Source organism: Bos grunniens, chromosome 9, assembly GCF_055505025.1.
Source record: "Bos grunniens cultivar Pamir isolate PY7600 chromosome 9, Bosgru_T2T1.0, whole genome shotgun sequence".
Taxonomy (NCBI): Eukaryota; Metazoa; Chordata; class Mammalia; order Artiodactyla; family Bovidae; genus Bos; species Bos grunniens.
This window is the reverse complement of record NC_141173.1, coordinates 9825817-9843305: the sequence shown is the minus strand read 5'-3', so window position 1 is coordinate 9843305 and position 17489 is coordinate 9825817. Positions and strand designations below refer to the sequence as shown.

The 17489-nt window shown below is 40.0% G+C and overlaps 1 protein-coding gene across 2 annotated transcripts in view; it reads right to left on the bottom strand.

Annotated features, from left to right (window-relative positions):
• The window catches only part of COL19A1 (collagen type XIX alpha 1 chain), a 440957-nt gene that overhangs the window by 352923 nt on the left and 70545 nt on the right, over window positions 1–17489 (bottom strand). For both annotated transcript variants that reach the window (XM_086316743.1, XM_086316744.1), the window contains exons 5-7: window positions 8656–8779; window positions 6387–6662; window positions 826–906 (exon numbers count right to left, since the gene is read on the bottom strand). In XM_086316743.1, coding sequence (XP_086172869.1) covers window positions 826–906; window positions 6387–6662; window positions 8656–8779 — 481 coding nt within the window. The remainder of the gene's footprint in view (window positions 1–825; window positions 907–6386; window positions 6663–8655; window positions 8780–17489) is intronic.

Sequence of the window (17489 nt, the reverse complement as noted above, 5' to 3'; positions counted from 1 at the left end):
ACATGGCCATTGCAATGAGATATACCTAAAGCACTGAATTGAGTACTATTTGAATGAAAGGTTACCACAAGAAAGCAATAGTTGTAGAATTAGGTGGAGGATATTAAGAATTAGAGGCTAAGAAACTGAATGTATTACTTGTTGTGAACAGAGAGTGACCAAAGGCTTGAACAGAGGGATGAGTAGAGGGCAGGGAATGCGCCTTATTCATGTTAGCTAGCCTTGTTCCTTAGCACAATGCCCAAAAGATCAATGCTTTCAAATAACAGATGTTCAGTGGAAGAATGTAAATGAATCTACAAAGCAGTGATTTGGAGACTTATTCTGGTTGTGCTGGGGATGGGAAAGGCTGATGGCATGACAATGCAACAGTCTAGGCACGAAGTAAAGGCAGAAACAGGAGCAGGGGAAGATGCAGTGGGAAAAAGTCTCTCACAAAGGAAAACTGCCCAGAATGGGTGGCAGGCTAGAAGAGAGAAGTGAATAAGAATAACATGATCACAGATGTAAAATCCCTATAACTGGAGAACAATGATCCTTCCATCAGAACATGTCAGAACATAGTTTAGGAATAAAGGCATGGATGGATTCTCTTTTACTCATGTTGAGTCCAAAGTAAGGCCATATCATTCCTGAAGTTCAGGATAAAACACTGGGATTAAAATGGTGGCAAGAAATGGTGGGAAGGCCTTGAGAGGGGTCTCTGGCTCAGAACTATTTGCTCAACTGGTTTCAACAGCACACATTCTGGGCTGCTCTACATATGACTCTACAGCCCAGGCAACTGGCCTTCTGTGGTCTTCACACACGAGAAAATGAACTTACCTTAATGTCTGATATCTCACAACATGTTTCTTGGGCTATGAAGTTCCAGTTACAGTAGATCTGAAGTTGGTGAAGTTCAATCTATTAAAAAATTAGTAATAAGACATATCATTAATGTTGTTTGAAAATCACATTCGGGCATTTGAGAATGATGTTAACTGGAAAGAAAAAAATAAGTTAATACAAATAAAGCACTGGCAGATATTTGGGGTTTTATTTCATTTAGGATTCATAATTTTATGGACCATTTGAGAAACAGTAATGGAGCCAGTTTTTGAGACAGATCTCTATGTAAAGAAAATCACATAATAAGAGCAATTGCAAATCTTTGCTCCTTGTTTCAAACCATGAAAAAAGAAGTATTTAATTAGAGATAATGCACTACAATAAAGTATGCTCACAAAATGAGGAATATTTCAAAGTAAAAAAATTCTGGAGAAAAAGTAAAGTAAAAGGTATGAGCTTATGATGGAAAAGCCTTTATCTGTAGTTCCAGGCCTCCAACTTGAGAGACTAAAACAGATGCTCACTTCCCAAAGTGGGGAAAAAAATGGTATTTAGTTTTATCTATTTTTCATGGATTCTGTTTAATACCTATGGATTTTATGTTATATGGCATACACCTGACCAAGACGCATAATCTTTTTACAAAAATAATTGATTCTTCTCTTTGCTCAGCAAATTCACATTTGTTGGCATTTTGGATATGAAATTAAAAGTAGTTTCAGGAAGTACAGTCATTCCTGTAAAGGCAAGGCCAAATAACCACATCAGAGAAAGCAAATGGTACAGACTATTGACAAAATTTCAACATAATAGATGGGCAGAGGCACTGTTTTAAATTAGTCTGTGGTTTCAAATTTAATAATTTATTAATAATTAATCATATGATGATTTGACATACAATATAGCCCATAAACAACATCTTCCCCCTTGCCTTCTCTTCCTCCTCCCCATCTTTCTCTTTCTCTCTCTCCTCTTCTCTTTCCCCTCTTTCTCTGTATCCTAATGTAACAGAGGTAGATTATGTATTTCTTTGAGATCATTATTTTCTACAGTGAGACCCAACTGTAATAACATAACAGTTAATTCTATGATAACAGAAAGCAAATATCTGTGGTTAGCTCTGAATCTCTACCCCAACACCAAAAAAGCAAGAAAGGAGGAAAAAAGCCGTAATTATTCTCTACACTGAAATGAACAGAATCATTTCAGCTCATAGAAAGCATTAAGAATGCCAGACGCCTTTCGGATTCATGAGCAGCTTAAGATTTGCAGTCAATGCAAAATTCTGAGATGAAATGAAAAATGAAACGTAATGATTTCTTCTCTATAACTTTTCCCAAGGTTACTGAAGTAAGCTTTTATTTATAAAGTTTAAATACACTGTCTTACACAGTCTAATGAAACATCAGGCAGCAACATACCCATTATATAGGATGAAGAATGAGGAGACTCCCATTAATATTTTCCTTAACTAAAACTAATTTATCATCAACACTGTTACCTGAATAGTCAATAAATACTGAAATTCTATTATGTATCATCCACTGTTTTAGGACCTTCATATGAATTATTTTACTTAACTGAAGATAGATGACCAATTTTTCATGGATTAGAACCTAATAAAGTACCTATGACACTGAAACTACAATCAGACTAGTTTAATTATGCTTTTTTAATTCATTAGTTACATTAGAATCTTTCATTGACACAGTGCAGTGCTTTAGAATATGAATACACTGACTGTCACAAGGAATTTTAAAACATACTTTTATCAGTTATGTCACCTATTTCTCTACACAAAAGCACATGGATAGTACATGTGCAATAAAATGCAATCACTAGAAGTTTTTTATCAATAAATTACATTCTGAATAAACAAAACACTTTCACATTACAACAGATCTTATAAATCACAGAGTTTTTATGGAGATGATAAAAATAATTAGTCTACTTAGAGTTTTAGTAGGATTAACAATCTTTGAAAAATAAAATGTATTTTACTTGTCCAACTTAAATAGTGAATATCTCTTTTAAAAGCTCCATCATTGTGATAATGGTTTAATATTATTCTTAAGTGAACTAAGATTCCACATTAAACCATAAAACCATTGTAAAGCGACAATGTTCACACTGTGTGTTTTTATCAGGACACACAGATATCCTTTAGTCTCAGATTGTTTCCTTGAGTAATAAGTTAATGAAACACAGGACACAATACTCAATCTCCAGAGCAGAGGTCTGAGCCAGAACCCACTCTTGCAATAACTTGTTCTTCTCTCATTGCAGCCTCCTAATCCTAAAGCTCTTTGGTTCCCGCAGTTCCCCACTTTGCCCTCACTAGCCATGAACGCGGAGAAGGCAATGGCACCCCACTCCAGTACTCTTGCCTGGAAAATCCCATGGATGGAGGATCCTGGTAGGCTTCAGTCTATGGGGTCGCTCAGAGTCGGAAATGACTGAGCGACTTCACTTTCACTTTTCACTTTCATGCATTGGGGAAGGAAATGGCAACCCACTCCAGTGTTCTTGCCTGGAGAATCCCAGGGACGGGGGAGCTTGGTGGGCTGCCGTCTATGAGGTCGCACAGAGTTGGACACGACTGAAGCGACTTAGCAGCAGCAGCAGCAGCCATGCAGATTCCACTCAACAGCAGTGTTTCCAGCAAGAGCAACCATCACTCCCTACTATTGTCCTCAGAATTCCCTGAGGATCATTTCCTATGTATCTACATTGCTCCCACTGCTGGAAGTCACATCTCAGGTTTAGCTGCTGAGACCCAATTCCTCCTCTGACTCTGGAGAGACCTTTCTGAAAGGTTTGCCTAGGACTGTTGTCATTCAGTTCAGTTCAGTTCAGTTCAGTTGCTCAGTCGTGTCAGACTTTTTGAAACCCCAAGTCCCACAGCATGCCAGGCCTCCCTGTGCATCACCAACTCCCAGAGTTTACCCAAACCCATGTCTATTGAGTCGGTGATGCCATCCAACCATCTCATCCTCTATTGTCCCCTTCTCCTCCTGCCTTCAATCTTTCCCAGCATCAGGGTCTTTTCAAATGAGTCAGCTCTTCGCATCAGGTGGCCAAAGTGTTGGAGTTTCAGCTTCAACATCAGTCCTTCCAATGAACACCCAGGACTGATCTCCTTTAGGATGCACTGGTTGGATCTCCTTGTAGTCCAAGGGACTCTCAAGAGTCTTCTCCAACACCACAGTTCAAAAGCATCAATTCTTCAGCGCTCAGCTTTCTTTATGGTCCAACTCTCACATCCATACATGACCACTGGAAAAATCATAGCCTTGACTAGACGGACCTTTGTTGGCAAAGTACTGTCTCTGCTTTTTAATATGCTGTCTAGGTTAGTCATAACTTTCCTTCCAAGGAGTAAGTGTCTTTTAATTTCATGGCTTCAATCACCATCTGCAGTGATTTTAGAGCCCAGAAAAATATAGTCAGCCACTATATAAAATATAAAATAAAAATATAAACAGCCAGTTTCCCCATCTATTTGCCATGAAGTGATGGGACTAAATACCATGATCTTAGTTTTCTGAATGTTGAGTTTTAAGCCAACTTTTTCACTCTCCTCTTTCACTTTCATCAAGAAGCTCTTTAGTTCTTCTTCACTTTCTGCCATAAAGGTGGTGTCCTCTGCATATCTGAGGTTATTGATATTTCTCCCGGCAATCTTGATTCCAGCTTGTGCTTCCTCCAGCCCAGCATTTCTCATGATGTACTCTACATATAAGTTAAATAAGCAGGGTGATAATATACAGCCTTGACATACTCCTTTTCCTATTTGGAACCAGTCTGTTGTTCCATATCCAGTTCTAACTGTGGCTTCCTGACCTGCATACAGATTTCTCAGGAGGCAGGTCAGGTGGTCTGGTATTCCCATCTCTTTTAAAATTTTGCACAGTTTATTGTGATACACAAGTCAAAGGCTTTGGCATAGTCAATATAGCAGAAATAGATGTTTTTCTAGGACTCTCTTGCTTTTTCGATGATCCAGCAGATGTTGGCAATTTGATCTCTGGTTCCTATGCCTTTTCTAAAACCAGCTTGAATATCTGGAAGTTCATGGTTCATGTATTGCTGAAGCCTGGCTTGGAGAATTTTGAGCATGACTTTACTAGCGTGTGAGATGAGTGCAATTGTGCGGTAGTTTGAGCATTCTTTGGCATTGCCTTTCTTTGGGATTGGAATGAAAACTGACCTTTTCCAGTCCTGTGGCCACTGCTGAGTTTTCCAAATTTGCTGACATATTGAGTGCAGCACTTTCACAGCATTATCTTTTAGGATTTGAAATATTTCAACTGGAATTCCATCACCTCCACTAGCTTTGTTTGTAGTGATGCTTCCTAAGGCCTACTTGACTTCACATTCCAGGATGTCTGGCTCTAGGTCAGTGATCACACCATCGTGATTATCTGGGTCATGAAGGTCTTTTTTGTACAGTTCTTCTGTGTATTCTTGCCACCTCTTCTTAATATCTTCTGCTTCTATTAGGTCCATACCATTTCTGTCCTTTATTGAGCCTATCTTTGCATGAAATGTTCCCTTGGTATGTCTAATTTTCTTGAAGAGATCTCTAGTCTGTCCCATTCTATTGTGTAATATCTGTCTATATATCTATCTGTCATCCATCTCTGATGTCTTCCACAGAAACTTTTAAAAATAATATGCTAGCCAAACATGTACTTGCACAGAATCATACTTTTGAAATAAAACCTAACTGTGAAGTGCTTTGTGTTAACAATTCCTGTTGGTGGTCTGCACTCAGATTATTTGTATGGGTTTTTCCATCATTCCACCCATAAGAACACATGAAGTCATCAAATTTAGATATACTTCCCCTCCCCTTTTATCCAACAAAACTCTGAAAAACCGTTATGAATTAATGAAAAATAGTTTGCAATACAAATACTTGTGAATCTGAGGATGAATAAAGAGCCTATTGTTCTTGAATGTAAACTTCAGATAATCTGGAACCATTTAACTTCATCTTTTTCCAGACTTTCTATTCAAAGCATATGAACTTAGATCAAACTTACGTGTATGTATGTGTTAGGCATTCAGTCTTGTTTGACTCTTTGCAACCCCATGGACTGTAGCCTACCAGGCTCCTCTGTCCATGGAATTCTCCAGGCAAGAATACTGTAGAGTATTGCCATTCCCTTCTTCAGGGGATCTTCCCAACCCAGGGATCGAGCCCAGGTCTCCTGCATGGCAGGCAGATTCTTTACCATCTGAAGTACCTGGGAAGCCTAGATCAAGCTTAGTTTTGTATAATATTTTCAAATTTTACTAAAATTTAATTTTAATAACTTTATTTTTAAGGCATTACCTAGTTCTTTCAAATTCACAGGCTAGAGAAAAATAAGTGAAAACAGATAGAAAATAATATATGTGAAAATGTGACTGGAAATACATAGCTATGCTTCACACATCCGATAGCAAATTAAGCAGTGTTGAGAAAGAAATATATAGCTATTAAAGGCAAAAAGGTTTTAATAAGACATTTTCTTTAAAGTTATAAAAGTTACTAGTCCACAACTCACATCCACAGGTTTGCCATCTGAAGCTCGGGCAGCAATAACAGTCCTCCCACGGAAGTCCACTGTGCCATTTCTGTCAGTGTGTCGGCTTGCAACTAAGTTACAGTCCACATAGAGTGCAATGGCCTGGGATTGTATACCAAAGCCCAGTTTATGCCACTGACGATCAAACAAAGAACGGAGTTCTTGATTTTTAAAAATGTAGTTCAACACATCTCCCTCGGCAGCTTGGAACATCAATTCCACCACCTTCCTTCCACCATCAACTATTACAGAAACCTGCAAAAATGCAAATTATCTTTAAATGTTTGAAATTCATTTTTAAAAATTATTAAAGATACAAATAAAAACTCAAGTTTCATGTTAGTAGAACTGGGGCACTCATTAAAATGTTCTAAATGACATTTGTGTCCATCAGATTTCTTAACATAAAAGAACAGTAAACATCCAGCTACAAAAATGATTTAAATATGTGGTATTTGGTGAGTGCAGTATGCTCCTTTTGTGAGAGGACATGTAGGAGTATATGTGTGTGTGTGTGTATAAAAAAACTCTGTATAAGTAATTCAAGAATTAAATGTTACTAATGTAAAAAGAATAAGAGATGAATACATTTGAATCAGTTCTAATGAGGTAGATGAAACTGGAGCCTATTATACAGAGTGAAGTAAGCCAGAAAGAAAAACACCAATACAGTATACTAACACATATATATAGAATTTAGAGAGATGGTAATGACAACCCAGTATGCGAGACAGCAAAAGAGACTCAGATGTATAGAACAGTCTTTTGGACTCTGTGGGAGAAGGAGGTGGGGGATGATTTGGGAGAATGGCATTGAAACATGTATAATATCATATAAGATACGAATCGCCAGTCCAGGTTCGATGCAGGATACAGGAAGCTTGGGGTTGGTGCACTGGGATGACCCAGAGGGATGGTATGGGGAGGGAGGTGGGAGGGGGTTCCGGATGGGGACACGTGTACGCCCATAGCGGATGCATGTTGATGTATGGCAAAACCAATGCAATATTGTAAAGTAAAAAAAATAATAATAATAATAAAAATAAGAGATGATCACTTCCCTTAGCATGGAAACTGAGATCAACCTCTTTAACCTTTGATGATTTGCATGGTGCAGAGAAAATACATTTTCACAGAGTGCATATTCTTCCTGTTCAAGTCATATTTCCATCATAAAATTCTGACTATGATAACAGATATAAAAGATCAGTAAAATGAAAAACATTTTTTAAAATTTTTTAAAAATTAATTAATTTTAATTGGACACTAATTACTTTACAATATTGTAGTGGGTTTTGCCATACATTGACACAAGTCAGCCATGGGTGTACATGTGTTCCCCATCATGAACCCCCCTCCCTCCTCCCTCCCCATCCCATCCCTCTGGGTCATCCCAGTGCACCAGCTGTGAGCATCCTGTATCATGCATCGAACCTGGAGTGGCAATCTATTTCACGTATGGTAATAAAAACATTTTGATGGATATGTACAGAAATAAACACAGATAGATGATGCCCATCAGTAACCGTGATGTTTACCTTCACTCCCTGGAGTACCTGCTCCCTTCCTTTCTGACCAATCTCTCTCACAAGTGTTCCTAGATCCCCGCTCCCTTCATGGGCCATCTTGGGGAGTTGTCTCTTCCACACTCCCACAGTTCTCACCCAACTCCAAACTGTCTTCGGCCACCGCTACCCTGCGATCGTGCTCCGGTGTGGCATCCCCAGACCTTAGGCTCCCTGAGAACAGGAATCATGCTTTGCCAATGTCTTATTTTGTCACTAACTAGCATCTAGCATGTGTCCAATTATTTTCTATTGATGGAATCAATATTTATATCTCATTCCCTAATTCATTAGGGATGTCAGATGAAACAATTAACAGCTTTTAAATATATAATAGGAGATATCAGAAATGATAGGAGATGAAGAAGTTGTTAGTGAGATGCACTTGGCATCAATGAAGCAGTTGTACAGAAAGGGCAGTCAATTTGAGTGCCTTCAGACAAAACAGGAATCCAGAAAAAAAAACAAGACAAAACAAAACTCTAATCTTGTCTCACCCACCAGGCTCTCCAATTATGTATCTCAGTGAGACACCACCCCGCACCCCGAACGCTAAGAATTCTTGCATTTCCTGTGGATGATTCCTCTAAAAGAATACTCCTATATGAGGTCTGCTCCCAAATTTATGCCCACAGTTTCAAGAGAGAACACTCATCAGCATCCCTCTCTGGTTCCGTCCTTACCTGTGGCATGTTGCGCTGGTTTAAAACCTGCCACAGGAACCACCGTTCCTTCTTTGCGCTCCTTCGCACCCGAAACATGGCAGCTATGGCGAACTCCTCAGGAAGGCCTTTGGGAAATATCTTACTGTGGGAGGAAAACAAAGAACCATTGTGTGGAAACTGAAGGAGGCAAGGACAGAGTATCTCAGTATGAAGGTTTCTACAACTCAGTATCTCAGCTGTATTTTCTCAATGAATTTATAACTCATTACAGTTATCTACCTAATGAATACAGAAGCAGTCACACCTACAGTTACCTATGGAATTTTTATCCTGTTCTTTCCCTTTTTATAAATTTCCTGATAAAGTGTTGCTAAAGCTTGAGGTATGTAAAAGTGAGCAACTTTCAGACTATTGTACTGTGGGGTGATATTCCTTTACTCAACAAGATATTCCCACAGAATCTCGGAATTCACTGCAGTCTTGCAAACAGCAGACAGTTATAAAGAAAATAGATACTATCTCCTGGTTTTATTAGTAGAGAGACGTACAGGGGATTTTAAAGAGCACTATTAACAATTACATGTATATTATTCCAAAGAATTTTTACCACTTAAACTCTTGCAAAATAAATTCCTAATTCTGATTTCCTAGGTATCAATTTAAGACTGAAACTAAATACCATAAAGGCATTTTAGCTGATTTTTTCATTCTTACAGGAAATAAAAATACTCAAATTCTTCCTAGGTAGCAGAGAGAAACCTAAAGACAGTCCAAGTATACTTTTGCCTCAATTTGTTTCAAAATACTGGTCTCACTGGATCCATGAAGAAACTTTGGGGAAAAAATACACAGTGAACACACATTATATTTAGATTTTCATTGGAAAACATGGAGAAACACATTCCTTCATGTTGACTTTTAAACTTAACCACATTGTTTTTTTTTTTTTCCTCTACAAAGTCTGGATTTTATTTTTTTATTTATTTTTATTTTTTTAATTGGAGGCTAATTACTTTACAATATTGTATTGGTTTTGCCATACATCAACATGAATCCACCATGGGTGTACACGTGTTCCAAATCCTGAACCCCCCTCCCACCTCCCTCCCCATACCATCCCTCTGGGTCATCCCAGTGCACCAGCCCCAAGTATCCTGTATCCTGTATCAAACCTAGACTGGCGATTCATTTCTTATATGATATTATACATGTTTCAATGCCATTCTCCCAAATCATCCCCCTCCTCCCTCTCCCACAGAGTCCAAAAGACTGTTCTTTACATCTGTGTCTCTTGCTGTCTCGCATACAGGGTTATCGTTATCATCTTTCTAAATTCCATATATATGCATTAGTATACTGTATTGGTGTTTTTCTTTCGGGCTTACTTCACTCTGTATAATCAGCTCTAGTTTCATCCACTTCATTAGAACTGATTCAAATGTATTCTTTTTAACAGCTGAGTAATACTCCATTGTGTATATGTACCACAGCTTTCTTATCCATTCATCTGCTGATGGACATCTAGGTTGCTTCCATGTCCTGGCTATTATAAACAGTGCTGCAATGAACATTGGGGTACATGTGTCTCTTTCAATTCTGATTTCCTCGGTGTGTATGCCCAGCAGTGGGATTGCTGGGTTGTATGGCAGTTCTATTTCCAGTTTTTTAAGGAATTTCCACACTGTTCTCCATAGTGGCTGTACTAGTTTGCATTCCCACCAACAGTGTAAGAGGGTTCCCTTTTCTCCACATCTTCTCCAGCATTTATTGCTTGTAGACATTTGGATCACAGCCATTCTGACTGGCATGAAATGGTACCTCATAGTGGTTTTGATTTGCATTTCTCTGATAATGAGTGATGTTGAGCATCTTTTCATGTGTTTGTGAGCCATCTGTATGTCTTTCTTTGGAGAAATGTCTATTTAGTTCTTTGGCCCATTTTTTGATTGGGTCGTTTATTTTTCTGGAATTGAGCTGCAAATCACAGCAGGATCCTCTATGACCCACCTCCCAGAATATTGGAAATAAAAGCAAAAATAAACAAATGGGATCTAATTAAAATTAAAAGCTTCTGCACAACAAAAGAAACTATAAGCAAGGTGAAAAGACAGCCTTCAGAATGGGAGAAAATAATAGTAAATGAAGCAACTGACAAACAACTAATCTCAAAAATATAAACTTAACCACATTGTATATAAACACTCAGCAAGGCAGGAATCTTGCTTTTCTTTTAAACAATCATGTGTAGCAGACACAAATTCTCTTGAGGCTTACACGGCCAGAGGTTGTTTATATACATAAAATATCATATATTGAGATAGTAACTACTAACTGGGACTTCCCTGGTGGCTCAGACGGTAAAGAATGTGCCTTCAGTGCAGGAGACCTAGGTTCGATCCCTGAGTCAGGAAAATCCCCTGGAGAAGGTAATGTCAACCCACTCCAGTATTCTTGCCTGAAGAATTCCATGGACAGACGATCCTGGCGGGCTACGGTCCATGTGGTTGCAAAGAGTCAGACACTGGGAATATCACACCAAGCTCCACTGAAACTGACAACCAAACTCATGGAGAATTCTGGAACTTTGGTTTTACAGTTTGTGTTAGAGACAAAGTCACATGTAGTAAGGAAATCAGGAAAAAATATGAAAAAGCTATGCTGGCCTAAAGTTCTTACTTGGTTAAATACATGTACACACATATTATGCATATATGTATATGTTCATACATGTACACAACATACCTCAGGAATACTGCAGGCTTAGTTCCAGATTACTGGAATGAAGTGAATATCGCAGTAAAGTGAGTCACACAAGTTTTCTGGTTGCCTAGTGTATGTAAAAGTTGTATTTACACAATACTGTACTCTATTATATCTATAAATGTACATAAAATGTTATTGCTAAGAAAAAATGCTAGCCATCATTTGACAACACACATATGTCACAAACCTTCAATATTGAAAAAAAGAAAAATCACCAATATCTTTGAAGCGCAGGAAAGTGAAACACAATAAAAGGAGGTTGGTCTGTATATACACAGATACAGATATAAACTCTGGTTTTACCTTCTTCACTAATCTGCTCACCCCCAGCCCGGAGGCTATCTGGCTCTCTTGTCTGGCTGGATGATGAATGAGGATGTAACCCAGGATCTCATTTTCATCACATGCATGCGCACATGCACATGTGCGCGCGCGCGCGCGCGCACACACACACACACACACACACACACACACACACACACACACCCTTTCCAGCCTCCACAGACGCTCTCTGATTCCTCCTGGGTTGAGCCTCTCCTGGTGCCTGGGGAAGTATCCTGGCCCATGTGCCAACAGCGCCCACCTAGCAGTTTCCTCTGTGCTTGTGACTCCACTGCTTCCTGTCTTCCAGGAATGTATCATCTCTTTCTCTGTTGCTTCATCTCCCATTCTACAACCATTTTTGTACTTCATATGTTCAAACTCCATTTATGTCTCCCACCTCTCCCTCACCAATACCCCTCTTATCTTGGTTTATAAATATACGCATATCTTCATCCTCTTCCTGCTGTAAAATAAACAAAGTTCTCTCCATCCTCACTGTAACAGTATATTAATATTACCTGTATATATCCATCAAACCTCTTAAACGAGTACTGGGAACACCTACACTGTCATATGCCTCAGTGGTCAGCTGTCCTGCAATCTGGAAGCATCGCTTTCTGCTCTCATGAGGATGCTCGGCACACTCCTTCCGTGACAACCATCACGTGATACAGCCTCACCCAATCAGCAGGTTGCTGTTTTTCCAGCCAAATCAAAGAACTCTCCTCAGTGGACCAGTGAGCGGCAGCGACCTCCTGAGGCGAGCTCCAGACGAGCTGGGAGCTGCTGCAGCCACCAATGGCAAAGATAGAGCAGCCTGTTCATTCAACTGCCATACGACCCAGCGGTCCCACTGCTGGGCATACACACCGAGGAAACCAGAACTGAAAGACACACATGTACTCCAGTGTTCATCATAGCACTGTTTACAACAGCCAGGACATGGAAGCAACCTAGATGTCCATCAGCAGACGAATGGATAAGAAAGCTGTGATACATATACACAATGGAGTATTACTCAGCTATTAAAAAGAATGCATTTGAATCAGTTCCAATGAGGTGGATGAAACTGGAGCCAATTATACAGAGTGAAAGTCAGAAAGAAAAACACCAATACATTAACACATATATACGGAATTCATAAAGATGGTAATGATGACCCTATATGCGAGAGAGCAAGAGAGACGCAGATGTAAAGAACAGACTTTCGGACTCTGTGGGAGAGTGCAAGGGTAGGATGATTTGGGAGAATAGCATTGAAATGTGAAGTAGATCGCCAGTCCAGGTTCAATGCATGAGACAGAGTGCTCAGGGCCGGTGCTCTGGGATGACCCTGAGGGACGGGATGGGGAGGGAGGTGGGAGGGGGGTTCAGGATGGGGGACACGTGTATACCCATGGCTGATTCATGTCAATGTATGGCAGAAACCACCACAAGTTTGTAAAGTAATTAGCCTCCAATTAAAATAAATTAACTAATTTTAAAAAGAAGTTAATATAAGAACCAGATGCACTTATCTCCAAATGGATTTTCCATCCATAATGAGTAACTTTGGGATTTGTACTGTTCACAGAACCCATCAGAAATGTCTCCCTTGAAGTTCTAGAATATCCCTGCTGTGAAAGCTTGCCAGATTTTTTTGTGTTGTTTTGTTTCGTTTTTATTTTCTGTCTCTGCTTTTAATTGGGATGTTGGAAAACAATGAAATAATGAGACGATAACCCCCTTTTAAACTTTATTAAATCCTCCTCACCCAGACATTGGCAAGCTGGTCATTTTGGAGCGTGTGGAATATTGAAGCACCATCTGTCACTCCATATCGCACTAAAAAGATGACCTCCTTCTCTTTCAGTTTCCACCATTCCTGTGCCTAAATCTCCTCCAGTGAGAAAACTGACAACCCTGGGCACTCTGTTTGCACACCCGAGTCCCGAGCGCCTTTGAGCCACTTGAGGAACAGCTTTCAGGTGGGATCTGACAAAGATTTTAGGCCAAATCTTGGCCTTGGGAAGGATTCTTTGGGTAACTGTTGAAGAAGGCAAATTGAAAATGCTGTGGGCGAGGCCATGGTCACCATTACCTGGATGGAGGAGAGGTCAAGTGACCCACCAGCCAGCACAGTGGCTGCAGTGAACTGAATTCTGCAGGAAGATGTCACTGGCATCACAGAAGAGGCTGAAGGTGCCATGGCAGCTGAAGGCCAGGTGGAAGGCCTGGTTGACATATCCGGAGAAGTCCCTTTTACGCTCGATGTAGACCAAGGAGGGAGCACTGATTGAGGGAGTGGAAGAGCAGTGTCTTTCCCAAGCTGCCTGGGGCTGAGACCACACTCGGGGAGGACTGGCCAGAATGGAGCTACATACCATCCGAGGGGCAGGGCCCACAGTGGTTCTAAGGGACAGGGCACAGGGTGGTTCTGCGGGATGCCCCTGCAACCCAATCCTGGAGCTTGTCTCCTTCCTCCACACTCCAGACCCAGCATGCTTGGGACGTGGGGTCCGGCCCCAGAGGACAGTGTCCTGAGCCACTGTCCCGAGTCCAGCCCCAGAGAAGTGTGTCCCAGGGCGTGGTCCTTGAGCTCCTCCTTCCCCACCCAAGCTCCCACATGGCAGGACTGCAGTCCCCGCCACTCCCACCTCCATGTAGACCCACGGTGAGTACTCCCCCGCTGCTGGAGTCCAGACGACCCGGAGTTCTGCTCCTCACTCTTCACCCAGAGACACTGTCACCCAGATGGCTAGTGGCGAGGGAGTGGGCCTCAGGCCATTTCCTGCAACTTCTCATGCAGAGTTCTTTCCGATATGGAAAGTCATTAGGAGCATGCAATCTCTGTGTACATGAGAGACCTGGCACCATGTTTGAGAACCCAAAATGTTGACTTCGAAAGTGTTTGTTTCCGTTACTAGCTTCTGATCAGCACGATGGCAGATGTCTCTGTGCTTATCTGTCTTTAATGTCCTTTGAGTAAAACTAATAAAATCAGTCAGCCACCCCCCACCTATGAACTAAATCATTCCCAATCACCTAACCCACTGGTCTCTTCTCAATCCTCACTACCCTCCATCCTTCTGAAGGTTTTAACACTGAAGACATCCTTCCCTCAGTGATATAAACCAAGAGTCACAACCACATGGCTTTAGAGCCCAGCCAGGAAACTAGAATGTAAGCTTCCCGAGGTTCCTTGTTTATCCTATCCACCAGCATCTAGAATAGTAGGCAAGGTGGCACTCAATAAATATTATTAAAGGAATCAGTTTATGAATGTAATTCAGGTTTAAATATCTGAAAACAAAAACAAAATGAAAAATAACACATGGCCCCTTCTAAGTCTAGCTTTAGATTTTCTATCATGAATAAAAGTGTCCATATAAGAAATTTTCACTTTTTTCATAAGAATTCTATAGGAAAAGCTAATAGAGCAAGTGAGTTGCTAACAGCATTGGTAGCTGTCCTCATGTAGAGGACATGCATGTAGACTAAGGGAAATGTAGAGCCCAGCCCAGTCACAGGGACAGCTGCTAATTAGCTTCCCCAGCTCTTACCATATAGGGAAGCAGGTCCAGTGTTACCAGTTCAGCCCAATTTTTTAAGCCAAAAACCCAGATTTTTTTCTGAAAAGCTTAGAGTTTTAATTTGGGCAATTATTTCGGATTTTTCATAAACACTGTCCAGACCAACATCGTGCAAAACCAAATCAACGACTGCTAGTTAGCAAAGTTTGGATATGCACAAATGTTTCTTGAATACCCACGGAGGCTTATAAAGATGGTAAAAGGGAATTTCCTGCCCAAATTGGTTTTTAAAATCAGTAGAGGAAAAACATCCACAGAAAATAAAAGGAAATGATATAAATTGGAAGACAGTAGGTAAATACAGTGCCTGGACAAAATTAGAACTCAAGGTTATGAATGGAAAAAGTATTATTAGGAATGGGATTGCTTTTAAAATCCTATAACAGTGGGAAGGATTCAGTCCTTTTAAATCACTGAGCCTTGCTTTTTATAACATAATATATGGCCTACTCTGGAGAAAGTTCCATGTGCAGTTGAGAAAAATGTGTATTGTTCTGTTGTTGGGTGGAATGTTCTACAGTCTGTTAGGTGTAATTGGCTTGTATATTTGCTCAAGGCTTCTATTTCCTTACTAATCTCCTGTCTAATGTTCTATTGATTTTTAAAATGGGGTATTAAAGTCTCCAACTACTACTGTTGAATTGTTTATTTCTCCCTTCAGTTCTGTGAGTTGACTTGGTGTACAGTATAAGTTATATAGTTGATGTACAGTATATCTTACAGGTGTGCAATATGGGGATTTCCAATTTTTATAAGTTATAATCTTATTTTGGTTACTATTATAAAACATTAGTTATATTCTCTGTGTTATACTTATTCTTATATAATAGCTTACTTTTTCCATTGCCATCTTTATTTTTTATTTTATTGAAGTATTCTTGATTTACCATATGGTGTTAATATCTTCTGTACAGCAAAGTGACACACTTACATATATGTGTGTGTGTGTGTGATACAATATGTGTGTGTATTATACATATATTTATTCTTTTTCACATTCTTTTCTGTTATGGTTTGTCATGAGATACTGAATAGAGTTTCCTGTGGTATGCATTAGGACCTTGTTGTTTATCCATCCTATATATAATAGGTTGCATCTGCTAGTCCAAAACTCCCAACCTTTCTCTCCCCTACCGCTCATCTGCCTTGGCACTACAAGTCTGTTCTCTGTATCTGTGCCTATGTTTTTATTTCATAGATATACTGATTTGTGTCATATTTTAGATTCTACATGTAAGTGACATCATAAGGTATTTGTGGTTCTCTTTCTAAATTACTACCCTTCAGTTCAGTTTAGTTCAGTCACTCAGTCGTGTCTGACTCTTTGCAACACCATGGACTGCAGCACGCCATACTGCCCTGTCCATCACCAACTTCCAGAGCTTGCTCAGACTCATGTCCCTCGAGTCAATGATGCCATCCAACCACCTCATCCTCTATCATCCTCTTTTCCTCCTGCCTTCAATGTTTTCCAGCATAAGGGTCTTTTCCAATGAGTCAGTTCTTCACATCAGGTGGCCAAAGAGTTGAAGCTTCAGCTTCAGCATCAGTCCTTTCAATAAACACCCAGGACTGACTTCCTTTAGGATTGACTGGTTTGATCTTCTTGCAGAAAAGGGACTCTCAAGAGTCTTCTCCAACACCACAGTTTAAAAGCATCAGATTTTCGATGGTCAACCTTCTTTACAGTCCAACTCTCACATCCATACATGACTACTGGAAAAACCATAGCTTTGACTAGACGGACCTTTGCTGGTAAAGTAACGACTCTGCTTTTTAATATACTGTCTAGGTTGGTCATAGCTTTTCTTCCAAGGAGCAAGTGTATTTTAATTTCATGGCAGCAGTCACCATCTGCAGTGAATTTTGAAGCCCCAAAAAATAAAGTCTGTCACTGCTTCTATTGTTCCCCATCTATTTGCCATAGGTAATGGGACCAGATGCCATGATCCTCATTTTTGAATGAGTTTTAAGCCAGCTTTTTCAGTCTCCTCTTTCATTTTCATCAATAGGCTCTTTAGTTCCTCTTAGCTTTCTGCCATAAGGGTGGTGTCATCTGCATATCTGAGGTTATTGATTTCTCCCGACAATCTTGATTCCAGCTTGTGCTTCCTCCAGCTCAGCATTTCTCATGATGTACTCTGCATATAAGTTAAATAAGCAGGGTGACAATATACAGCCTTGATGTATTTC